The sequence below is a fragment of the Microplitis mediator genome, chromosome 8 (genome assembly GCF_029852145.1).
Source record: "Microplitis mediator isolate UGA2020A chromosome 8, iyMicMedi2.1, whole genome shotgun sequence".
NCBI classification, from domain to species: domain Eukaryota; kingdom Metazoa; phylum Arthropoda; class Insecta; order Hymenoptera; family Braconidae; genus Microplitis; species Microplitis mediator.
In genome coordinates, this window is record NC_079976.1 from 2,286,261 (window position 1) to 2,298,345 (window position 12,085).

Consider the following 12,085-nt stretch of genomic DNA (forward strand, 5'->3'; position numbering starts at 1 on the left):
AATTATATTTATTACAAAGTATAAATTATTCCAACAATTTATTAAATATTTATATTTATAAAAACCCGTAGTATAAAATCCATTTTAGTATAAAAATATTTCAAATATATACTGTGAAAATTACAGTTATGTATAATTATATTAAGTATTTTTCAAAGATCTTTAGGTAGTCCTGAATTATTCAGAAGATGTTCACTAGGATCATCAAGATATGTTGGACCTTCACCGACACGTGTGTGAATAATATATTTGATGGATCCTTCCTGTTGTTTCTTGCAGTTTAATTTCTCTAACAAGTCCTGGAAATTTTGAATAAACATTAGATTTATTTTAAATTAATATTTGAATATTTTAAAAATTATCTGTCTGCTTAATTTCCTGACAACATTCAAATTTTAATTTTAATATGAGGCTTTAGATGCTACCTTTGAAGGAGAGATACTTGCTGGAGGATTTCCTCTCTTATAATTATTATTACTGGTCTCATTTGGTGGGAAAAAATAATCTATAAGTCCAAGAACATGAGGAACGTTTTCTTCTAATAAATACAAAACAGTATTTGGACCTGCGTCATTTGTATAAGCAACCTGTCAAAAAAAATTTTATTACTGATAATTTACTCTTTATTAATTAGAACATTTTTTTTTTTTTTATTAATTACTTTTATAGAATTACTGGCATCGTTGTAAGAAGAAATTAAATCAATGATTGCATGAGAAGTATCTGTAAGATAATTACAAGGTGGATATGTATCAAGACATACTGCGTGCATTTGATTTGAATCTCTCATAGTTAACTCAGCAAACTGTTTAAAATTTTTTTGAATAATTGCTTTTTGCATCAACTCAACTCTCTTGGGAACACAAACTTCCGCGCGATATTTTATCAACTCCGATGTCTGTACGCTAGTTTTCATACCTACTGCACTAGGAATTTTTTTACTGACATCATTCACCTGTAAAACGAAGTAAAGTTTTTAAAATTAAGTTCTTTATGTATTAAAAATTAAATAATAATTTACCACTAGAATTATAATCCTCATCTCAGGCCAGTGAGAAGCTGGAGCGATTTGCTTGGCGATGCTGTCGACTCCAGTTGGATCAGAGCCCATATACCACCTGACGAAACCACCAAAGACACTTCGGCAAGCAGATCCAGATCCAGTTCTCGCTATTTCGCTTATGTCTCCAGTGAAATTGTAAAGTTTTGCCAGGGCTGCGGTAAGACAGGCATAGCCGGCTGCACTTGATGCTAGACCAGCTGCAGTTGGAAAATTATTGTTCGAACAGATATGGACTTTCCACATTTCCATTTCGTTTGTCAGAGTCGCTTTGCTTTTTACTGAGTAAATAAAATAATTAATTGACACTTTTGTCATACTTACAAACCACAGAGAAAAAATTAATATTTTAAATCTTGATAATAATTTCACTACGATACTGAAGTTAGCAGACGTCTAATAATTTTTGGATTTTTTTTAGACAGTAGAAGATAAAAAAAAAATATTTGAAAAAATTGCACCTGTAGTTTTTTAAATTTTCTACATGTGCATATTTTTATTTTATTTTTTTACAATTGATTTATTGAAATACGAAAATCCAAAAAATTTAAATTGTCTGCTAACTTCAGGATCATATTTCACTTACTTTTTTCTAAGCAATTTTGTAATCTTTTATTATTGATTGACTCCTCTCTGAAAATCATTGAATTTTGATTAACTACCATAAAAATTTTATTGGATTTTTAAATTTACCTCCCATTCAACCAGATTTTGTTCTCTTTGAAATTAGGACTCGCCATCACGGTGGTTTTTGTGCATAACTAAAAAAAATTACGGGAATAAAATAAGAAATCATTTGATATAAAATTACTCAACTAATAATTAATGTCTTAATATTTTAATTAATTTAATGAATGAGAAAAAAGTCAGTATGGCCCGCGGTAAAAATAAAATTCAATTTTCGTAACTTACTTGCTGGGTATCAAGTGACAAACTGATGGAATCATTGATTGGTAAAATAAGATCTTCATCTCTTTTTCCCCCTGTCGCAAACGATAAATTAATTATTTAAAATTTACGATCCTAGTTAGCAGACAATTAAAAATTTTCGGATTTTTTTTCAACAAATCAAAAAAAAAAAAAAATATGCACATGTAGAAAATTTAAAAATCTATAAGTGCAATTTTTTAAATATTTTTTTTTGCAATTTATCCTTTTGAAAAAAATCCAAAAATTATTAGACGTCAGCTAACGTCAGTATGATTGAGATTTTAATTTAAAAATTTTGAATTAGGCAATAAAATTGTCAACAATAAGAATATTTTTAAAAAATTGACAGTACCTAGAGTTTTGAAATTAAAAATTTTAAGTCATTACTCTGTAATTGACATAAATACTTACAGTATTTAATTACTGCAATATTAACTGGTGCTATACAAGTAACAATACTCATTATAATTAATTTTAAATAATAAATAAATTTTAAAAATTCAAAAAAATTTATATATCACTTGTAGTGTAATAGAAAAAAAAAATATGAAAGTATGACAGCTAAAGTATAAAAAATCTGATGACGTTAAAAAAATTTCTCTTTACGTGTTCATATTGTCATACAAATTCAAAATAATTAACATTAAAATATATTATAAATATATACAAATATATATAGACATACTTTTTTAAACATAAAATATATAATACTAAGATTGACAACCAGAATTATTCTTCTGTCCATCAATCGGTACAGCATCAAAAAAATATATATGTAATATATATATTAATTATATATAATAAATATATCAATATCATAATTGTTGAAAAAATATTTAACGAAATATATTTTTTTCGTTGCTTTTTATCATAAAAATTGTGGTAGATAAAAAAAATATATATAGTATATGTACATATATTAAATGTATGACTAAAGTATAGCCGGTAATTGCACTCTCTCACTCGCCTTGTCATCGAGATTTTTTTTTTACATTTACAAGGCGCGGCAGTACAATAATTTTTTTCCGCAATTTTATGACAGTTAATTATAAATAATAAGTAAATAAATATATTAAAAATTTTAACTAATTAGCAATTAATTTAATTAGTGTAGTGTCTTATTGATAGAGATTTAAAATGCTGGGTCATCCACCTGCGTGTGTAATTGATGTTGGAACCGGGTAAAGTTACTCATTTTATTTTAATTTTTGTTTATATTTATATTTATATTCAACAATCAATTACTGTTATTATATATGTTGATTGTTATGTATGTAATTGTTTTAATTATTAAATGAATTTTTTTAGGTACACAAAATTAGGTTTTGCCGGAAATAGAGATCCCCAGCTGACATTCCCTTCAGCCATTGCTATCAAAGAAACTGCTAAAGTTGGTGATAACTCTGCTAGACGAGTTACTAAAGGTGTTGAAGATTTAGATTTTTATATTGGATATGAAGCATTTAATTCACCTGGTTATTCAATCAAGGTATATATATTTCATATATATTAATTACTGCTCCATAAATTTATACTCCTGATACTAATTATTTCAAAATCCCACTTCTTGAGTAATTTTTGTGCAGATGAAAAAGTTAAGAAATAGATTTGAAGATCGGAACGTTTTTCGTGCAACGAAAATTAAAAAATTCGTGTAATTTAACTTGAGGGGTAGTTGGGGGTGGATTGCAATTTTCAGCTGATGTGCGAATCATTTAAGAAATCTAGATCCAGTAGATTTTTTATTTTTCATTTAGTTCTTTTATGAAAAACGTTCCGATCTTCAGGTACATGTTCAAAAAAAATTTCTTAAAGTTTAAGTATTTAATTAAATAAAATTAATGTATTACAGTATCCAGTAAGACATGGATTAGTTGAAGACTGGGATTTAATGGAACGTTTTCTCCAGCAATGTATTTTCAAATATTTAAGAGCAGAGCCCGAGGATCATTATTTTTTACTAACAGAACCTCCACTAAACACACCAGAGAATCGTGAATATATGGCCGAAATAATGTTTGAATCATTTAATGTCCCTGGTTTATACATCGCCGTGCAAGCAGTACTAGCACTGGCAGCATCCTGGACAGCCAAGTCCGTCGAAGATCGTTCGCTGACTGGAATAGTAGTCGACAGTGGTGACGGAGTGACGCACGTGATACCCGTAGCCTCTGGATTCGTCATTGGAAGCTGTATCAAACACATTCCCATCGCTGGGCGTGACATCACGTATTTTATCCAGAGTTTGCTGAGAGAGCGCGAAGTCGGCATACCACCGGAGCAGTCTCTAGAAACGGCCAAAGCTATCAAGGAAAAGTACTGCTATATTTGTCCTGACATTGCTAAAGAGTTTGCCAAGTATGACAGTGATCCAAGTAAATTTAAACAGCACACTGGAGTCAATAGCATAACACAGCAGTCTTTCAATGTTGATGTCGGCTACGAAAGATTTTTGGGACCGGAAATATTCTTCCATCCTGAATTTGCAAATCCTGATTTCACGACACCTCTAGGGGAAATTGTTGATGATGTTATACAGAATTGTCCTATTGATGTACGAAGACCGCTGTACAAAAATATTGTTCTGTCTGGAGGCTCGACGATGTTCAAAGATTTTGGCAGAAGATTGCAGCGAGATGTCAAAAAAATGGTCGATGCTCGTTTGAAGCTCAGTGAAAAACTCAGCGGTGGTCACATTACGGTAAATATTTATTATATTTTATATTAATTAGTATTGATATTAATTTTTGAATCATTTTATTTTATAGCCGACAGCGATTGATGTCCGGGTGATAACTCATCATAAGCAACGATGCGCTGTTTGGTTTGGCGGTGCTTTATTGGCAAGCGGTCCTGAATTTTACCAAGTTTGCCATACGAAAAAAGATTACCAAGAGTATGGACCAGGAATTTGTCGTTACAATCCAGTGTTCCGCAGTGTTGTTTAATATATTGAACTTGTAATTATAATTAATAAATATTATTAACAAAATATATATATTTTTCATTATATATATTTTTTTTCTATTCATATATTTTTGTTGTATTACTTGCAGTACTAAATATTTAAATTTATTAAATCTTCCATTTTTTTTAAGCTAAATAAATATTTTTTAAGTAACTAGACTATTTTTTATTTTTTTTACAATAAAAATCTTGGGTTACGTCAACATGAGACTGAAAGTTTTATTTTTTAATTCTAATTTTATTTTGTTTATAATTTTTTTACCGTCAACTTTAATTCCCAATATAATAAAAATAAGTTAGCCGACGTCTAATAATTTTTTGTTTTTTTTTTAAACAATAAATTACAAAAAAAAAATATTTGAAAAAATTGCACCTGTAGTTTTTAAAATTTTCTACATGTGCATTTTTTTAGTTTTTGTTTTTTTTGTAATTAATTTGGTGAAAAAAAAATCCGAAAATTACAAATTGTCTGCTGACTTCAGGACCATTAGTAAAGTTAGCGGACATCTGACAATTTTAAAACTTTTGAAATGTTTATAAAATAAAAATAAAAAAATGCATGTTTAGAAAATTCAAAATTCGGTGCATGCATTTTTTAAAATTTAATTATTTAATTTTTTTACATGTAATTAAAAAAACTCATAATTAAATAAATAATTTTTTGGTAATGTCACAATTCAAAAATCTACAAAATGATTCATGAAAATGAATCTTTACATGATACTGAAGTTCGCCGAGGTCTAGTAATTTTTGAATTTTTTTACAAACGATTAAAAAAATAAATATTTAAAAAATTGCACCCATAGATTTTTAATTTTTTACATGCGCGTATTTTTAGTTTCTTTTTTTTCTTAATTAATTTGTTGAAAAAAAATTCAAAAATTTTTAATTGTTTGCTATGAGTGTGAATGTAGCAGACAGCAGACAGATTTAAAATTATAAATAAATAGAGTAAATAATTTAAAAAATAATATTTATAAAAAATGCATTTATTAATTTCAAAATTTTTTAAATGCGCATTTTTTTTAAGTTCTATTTTACTAATTATTAGTAATTATAAATTTGTCTGATGTCTGCTACATTCACACTCATTGTCTGCTAACTTCAGGATAATTCTTTACACACGTGGTGCCATCTACTAAGTAATTAGACTTTGGTATATTTTGTGTAAAAACCGGTGCCGGGAATGCATCAGCCAGATCCCAGGCCAGAAGTTAAAGCAGTAAGCAGTTGGAACTGACCCAGAGCCAGAGTGGATCACATCAGATCATAAAATATTAAAAATGGCCATGGCGACTACCCAAGTTAAAGGAAGTGGCTGGCCACGACGAGCAAGTAATAGTTCATTCGAAGGAAAACCCGTGCAAAATCAATCAGTAACTATTAATAGGACTGTTAATTTGTAAGTAATACTGTGTGCAAAAAAAAACAAAACAAACTATTTATTTATTATATTTAAATTTTGTAACTCGTGCCTCGTTGCGTTACTTTGTCACGCGTCTATGACGCCCGTACTTTACTAAGTACTATTTAAAAATGTACACCTCTATGTACTTAATCTTTGTCATTTAAATAATTACTTAATATTTTGCTATCACGTTGTTTAATTCATAAATCAGTTATTTACTTTTAATTTAATATTTATCATAACAAACAATTGTTATTTATTTTTTGTTGCCAAACAAGTTCGAACTGTCACTTGTTTCCGTTGTTTAAAAATGTCGATATTAAATTATTATTAATAACAATAATAATAATAATAATAATAATAATAATAATAATAATAATAATAGAAATATATATATAAATATATTATTTATTTATGTTTATTGTAACTGTACATATATTTCTTTTTATTGTTTCATAAGTCGCAGCATGTATAAAAAAAAAATTAATTGCATGCTGAATATTAAATTTGTTTATTGAAAATGTATACGAAAAATGTAAAAGTATTTTTTTTTATCTGTAATATTGATTTGTGTGAGATTATTATGATAAATAATAACAATACAACTGTATGTAAATAGGGTTGCCAACTTTGTATTTTTAAAACCCGGACATTTTGAAAAATAAAATAAAAGCGGAAAATTTAAAAGTTTAAATATTCCCATGCGGCTGGGGTGGATATTTTATAATTCAAAAAATTTATTATTTTGTTATCAGTCAATATGAAGGCGAATGTTTACTTCGGCCACTTGGGTTGTGATAAATGAAAAAAAAATTGTAATATTTTCTTTTAATTTTTTTTTATTTAAAATTACTAGCAAATTTTTTTCATTGATTCGAAGAATTGTAACTTTTATTATTTAAACGGTAATTAAATTTTTATATGAATACAACTGATGTATTAATTGGGAAAAATATTATTTTTGATAATAATAAAGTTGAGTAATTAAATTTGAATGTTTTTTTAATTAATAAATAATTAGAAGCTGAATGTGTAAAGAAAAAACCAGGACTAATGGCAACCCTAAACATTTGAAAAATAAATAAATACTTGAGGTAAAATCAAGTAATTGAGTGAAATTTATATAAAAATAATTAACGATGTTAATAATTATTAAATAAATATGATCTCTGTATTTATTAAATGAATTATAAATTATAACTGTTAACATTTATCTTAAAAAATAACGAATGTTTTTTTTTTTAATATTTATTTGACGAAATATTGATAAATTTGTTTATAAAACTGGAGAAAAATGTAATTCGATAATTGTAATATGAAATATGAAAATTTGATGATCAAAAGTATATTAAAAAGTTGGCTATTGTTTTATAATTGGCGGTTGAGAAAATAGACCGGAGATTGAAGTGGTTGCAGGGTGCAAGCCGTGTATATATATTTAATTTATATAGTTATTATGTTATTTGTAAAAAGAAAAGAAGATTGTTAACAATGTGTATAAAACTCGTTTATCATAGATATCCTTTGACAAACTATACATTTGGAACAAAAGAGCCGCTGTTTGAGAAAGACCCGTCTGTGCCAGCGAGATTTCAGCGTATGCGAGATGAGTTTGATAAAATCGGAATGCGACGAAGTGTTGAAGGCGTTCTGCTGGTGCACGAGCATGGATTGCCTCATGTACTTTTGCTCCAACTTGGCACGACATTTTTCAAATTGTAAGTTTTTAAAATAATTATTTTACTGCGTAATGTAATAAAAAATTGAAATTTTTTACGGACAACTAGGGTAGAGGTGCCGGCAGTTCACTTCTACTCACAACATCTCTACTCATAGGAAGCAGCTACAACTCTAGTCACTCACAACTTTACTCATGATATTGAATCTAGCAGACGTCTAATAATTTTTGGATTTTATTTTAGGCAGTAAATTATAAGAAAAAAAAATTTTGAAAAAATTGCACCTGTAGTTTTTTAAATTCTCTACATGTGCAAATTTTTATTTTTGTGTTTTTTCTGATTGATTTGTTGTAAAAGAAATCCAAAAATTTTTAATCATCTGCTAACTTCGGGATCATCTTTACTCAGCCTTAACTCTACTCAGTTTTTTTTTTCTCAGGTTCAATTCTACTCAGCTACAACTCTACTTACAAAGAATTACTATTTTGTCGATAGGCTAAAATACGTGAGTAAACTTGTTGCTGAGTCTAGTTGAAGCTGAGTAAAAATATAACTGAGTAGAATTAAACCTGAGTAAAAAAAACCGTGAGTAGAGTTGAGGTTGAGTAAAATTGTGAGTGATTAGAGTTGTAGCTGCTTCCCTTGAGTAGAGATGTTGAGTAGAATTGTAACACTGCCGAGGAGCCATTTTTGGCCACTTGAAAAATTTTAATAAATTTATTTGTAAAAAACTCAATTAAAATAAAGTATTAAATGTCAAAAATTTTGATTGTCGCCATAAATGCTACTTCTACTTTATACAGTTCATATATTTTTAGTCGTAAAAAATATTTTTTTGCACTTGATATAAATTACGAAACTGTAATTATTATTTTAAATAATAAATGTTTAATATTAATTATTATTTTTGTTACTTTCAGACCGGGCGGAGAATTAAATGCTGGTGAAGATGAGGTAGAGGGCCTAAAACGGCTCCTGACTGAGGTAACAGCTAACATCGTGGCACCCTTTGCTACCCCGTATCAAGGGTGGTTAAGATTTAGCTATAAGTTTTGTAATTTATACATAAATCCACTACTACTATTATTATTATCTATGATAATAAATATATTTTGTACAATCAATGTAACTGGGCATGTAGCTGATTAGCTTCATTATTTATATTTTGTTTATTATTTATATTCTACTATTTACTACTGATTGTCATTAATTATTTTTGGTCAATCAAACAACTGATTGTTGTATTTCTACATGCTGCATGTCCGGCGATCACTTTGTTCTTATGTTTTTACTGTAGTAAAATTTGTTAATTGTAATTATAATTGCATATGCTGAGAACACACTTTCCGTTGGACAGAAATTTGAAAATATGTTTTATTAAATTGAATTGAATTCTTGATGTATTTTAAATTTTAAATACTGAGAATGTACGCGGATTTAGAATAGAAATAAGAAACTGTGTTCTAAGTTTTGAATTAAAAAAGAAGACTGTAAAATTTAGTGTGAGCTTCGGCGTTTAAAATTGTTGATCTATCGATTGAATTTGTTATTAATAAAAGTTTAATGGTTTTATTTAATTTTTACAGACTTTGGGTCGTCAGGACGGCGTTAAACAAGAATGGGTGATTGAAGACACTATTGGTAACTGGTGGAGACCTAATTTTGAACCTCCTCAGTATCCTTATGTCCCGCCTCATATAACTAAACCAAAAGAACATAAAAGATTATTTTTGGTACAGCTTCAAGAGAAAGGTATTAATTTATAATTTATTTATTTATAGCCCAACATAATAGTCTTAAAATACAAATCTAATGTAATTACAGTCTGGTAACAGACGTAAAAATTTCAATACAAAAAAACAAAAAATAATTTTTAGAATTTCGTAAAACAAAATTCCAAACAAAAAAAAATTATTATAAGGCTTCAGCCAACATTATTACAGAAATATCACACTCTATGTCTAATATAAACAATAGAGTGATAATATATGTGATATATATAACGTAAATTATATAATATAATATAATAATTTATTATTAACATCTGTGAGAAAAAATTTTTCATAGGAGTCAATTTTCAAATTCAATTCTGAGTTGATTATTTTTGGAACTTAAAAAAAATTTTAACTGCGTATTTTTTAGACATTTTTTCAAAATTTTTCAACTCGATTTAAGAACTTTGCTGGTTTGGAGAACGTAAAAAAAAACTAATGAACGTTTTTCGACTCTTATCAAAATATTTCAAGAACGAGATCAGGAGATTGGAAATTTTTTTTCAAGTTCCAAAAATGATCACTTGAAAATTTAGATTTGTCTAAAATTTGGAAGTTAACTTATCAACTTTTATGAAACTAATTTTTTTTTTTAACAAGTAGATAATTAATATCGTAACGACCAATGGCAACTTAATTTATTTCAGCTCTTTTTGCTGTTCCTAAAAATTACAAACTCGTCGCTGCGCCATTATTCGAATTGTATGACAACTCACAAGGATACGGACCAATTATTTCTTCATTGCCTCAATCACTTTGCAGGTAAAAAAAACTACAAATTTTCAATTTTAAATTAATAATGAATTTACTAATAAATTATCTTGTTTCAGATTTAATTTTATTTACATGTGAGTGGCAGATATTCCTGGGATTAAAAGTTAAATTTAATAAATAAATCATAAAATTGAAATAAAAATAAAAATATTTGTGCAAGAGGATTACTTTTTAGTAATAAGAATATCTTTAAAAATGTATGTGTATATGTATGGATGTGATGAAGATACGAATGATAATTGACAAGATAATAATAAATAATTATTATAATTATACTAATGATCTCTGTTTTTTGTACATTATGACATTCTTATAAATTTTAAGCATCCTTATTTATTTATGTGGTCAACTAAATCATTTTTTTTGTACCATAAAACAAAATAAACATTTTTTAAAATTTATTTATTGATACTTTTAATTAATTATTCATATGTCAGATAAAAGATCCCATTATATGTCAAGTCAATAATTGGTATATTGACTCAACATTTAAAATGCTTAATATTTACTGCAAAATTTAATGTATTATCATTAAAAGTAATTGATTTAATTAGTCGGAGCTTCAAATACGATTATGTATTGAAAATATTTTAATTATTAGTATTAATATGTATAATAAAATTATATTTAATTTTATGAGTGGATGTAGCAGACCAGACAAATTTAAAATTATCGATAAATAGAGTTAATAATTAATAAAATTAAATTTAAAAAAATGCGCATTTAAAAAAATTTGAAATTAATAAGTGCATTTTTTAAAATTTAATTTTATTAATTATTTACTCTATTTATTAGTAATTTTAAAGAGTAAATACTTAATAAAATGAGAGTGCGTGAATGAAGCAGACATAAGACAAATTTAAAATTATAAATAAATAGAGTAAATAATTAATAAAATAAAATTTTTTAAAAATTTTTAAATTAGTAAGTGCATTTTTTATAACCATGATTTTTTTAATTATTTACTCTATTTATTTATAATTTTAAATTTGTCTGATGTCTGCTACATTCACACTCATTAAAATGATCCATAAGTTAGCAGACCATTAAAAATTTTCGAATTTTTGTTTCAACGACTTAATTTAAAAAAAAAAAAATTAAATTAAAAATATGCGCATGTAGAAAATTTAATAAACTATAGGTGCAATTTTTTTAAAATAATTTATTGTTTAAAAAAAAATCCAAAAATTATTGGACGTCGGCTAACTGCAGTATCATATTAATAAATTGTAAATTCGTTTGATGTCTGCTACATTGACACTCATTAATTGTAAATAAATTTATACTGCCAATAATTAGGACTTTGACATTTTACTTGTCCATTGATATTGAAAATGTGCATGTGTATACAGTCTAGTCGCGTTATAAGTCCGCCGTCTTGTATTTCTCAGAAGACATTCCCCCTCTATGACTACCAAAATAATCATGTACACACTCACACACTTGCAAAGTAGGGGAAGTGTCAGTTACTGCGTTCAAATGCTGAGCAGAAGTG

The 12,085-nt window shown here is 27.0% G+C and overlaps 3 protein-coding genes across 3 annotated transcripts; 2 read left to right on the top strand and 1 right to left on the bottom strand.

The window, feature by feature from the left end:
* Positions 1 to 42: 42 nt before the first annotated feature.
* LOC130673133 (diphosphomevalonate decarboxylase) lies at positions 43 to 2,627 on the bottom strand. Its single transcript, XM_057478066.1, has 8 exons — positions 2,402 to 2,627; positions 1,973 to 2,043; positions 1,754 to 1,821; positions 1,647 to 1,693; positions 1,022 to 1,341; positions 662 to 955; positions 426 to 587; positions 43 to 299 (listed from the first exon to the last, which is right to left on the bottom strand). The coding sequence occupies exons 1-8, from the start codon at positions 2,451 to 2,453 to the stop codon at positions 153 to 155; spliced, it is 1,161 nt and encodes a 386-aa protein (XP_057334049.1). The 5' UTR covers positions 2,454 to 2,627; the 3' UTR covers positions 43 to 152.
* Positions 2,628 to 2,843: 216 nt separating this feature from the next.
* LOC130673132 (actin-related protein 3) lies at positions 2,844 to 5,004 on the top strand. Its single transcript, XM_057478065.1, has 4 exons — positions 2,844 to 3,171; positions 3,299 to 3,479; positions 3,843 to 4,691; positions 4,759 to 5,004. Exons 1-4 carry the CDS (start codon positions 3,128 to 3,130, stop codon positions 4,936 to 4,938), a joined length of 1,254 nt encoding a protein of 417 aa, XP_057334048.1. The 5' UTR covers positions 2,844 to 3,127; the 3' UTR covers positions 4,939 to 5,004.
* Positions 5,005 to 6,157: 1,153 nt separating this feature from the next.
* LOC130673329 (cleavage and polyadenylation specificity factor subunit 5) lies at positions 6,158 to 10,870 on the top strand. The gene is made up of 6 exons (XM_057478302.1): positions 6,158 to 6,359; positions 7,883 to 8,083; positions 8,965 to 9,028; positions 9,631 to 9,796; positions 10,464 to 10,578; positions 10,647 to 10,870. Exons 1-6 carry the CDS (start codon positions 6,241 to 6,243, stop codon positions 10,666 to 10,668), a joined length of 687 nt encoding a protein of 228 aa, XP_057334285.1. The 5' UTR covers positions 6,158 to 6,240; the 3' UTR covers positions 10,669 to 10,870.
* The last annotated feature ends 1,215 nt before the right edge of the window (positions 10,871 to 12,085 follow it).

What these genes read in the sequence shown, in the direction of transcription:
- LOC130673329 (XM_057478302.1), top strand. Translation starts at nt 6,241, where the DNA reads ATGGCCATGGCGACTACCCAAGTTAAAGGAAGTGGCTGGCCACGACGA. An exon ending in TAAAACGGCTCCTGACTGAG is followed by an intron (nt 9,029 to 9,630) that starts GTAACAGCTAAC and finishes TAATTTTTACAG; the next exon opens with ACTTTGGGTCGTCAGGACGG. An exon ending in TTGCCTCAATCACTTTGCAG is followed by an intron (nt 10,579 to 10,646) that starts GTAAAAAAAACT and finishes ATCTTGTTTCAG; the next exon opens with ATTTAATTTTATTTACATGT.
- LOC130673132 (XM_057478065.1), top strand. Translation starts at nt 3,128, where the DNA reads ATGCTGGGTCATCCACCTGCGTGTGTAATTGATGTTGGAACCGG. An exon ending in CACCTGGTTATTCAATCAAG is followed by an intron (nt 3,480 to 3,842) that starts GTATATATATTT and finishes AATGTATTACAG; the next exon opens with TATCCAGTAAGACATGGATT. An exon ending in TCAGCGGTGGTCACATTACG is followed by an intron (nt 4,692 to 4,758) that starts GTAAATATTTAT and finishes TTTATTTTATAG; the next exon opens with CCGACAGCGATTGATGTCCG.
- LOC130673133 (XM_057478066.1), bottom strand. Translation starts at nt 2,453, where the DNA reads ATGAGTATTGTTACTTGTATAGCACCAGTTAATATTGCAGTAATTAAA. An exon ending in TGAGGATTATAATTCTAGTG is followed by an intron (nt 956 to 1,021) that starts GTAAATTATTAT and finishes TTCGTTTTACAG; the next exon opens with GTGAATGATGTCAGTAAAAA. An exon ending in ATGCCAGTAATTCTATAAAA is followed by an intron (nt 588 to 661) that starts GTAATTAATAAA and finishes TTTTTTTGACAG; the next exon opens with GTTGCTTATACAAATGACGC.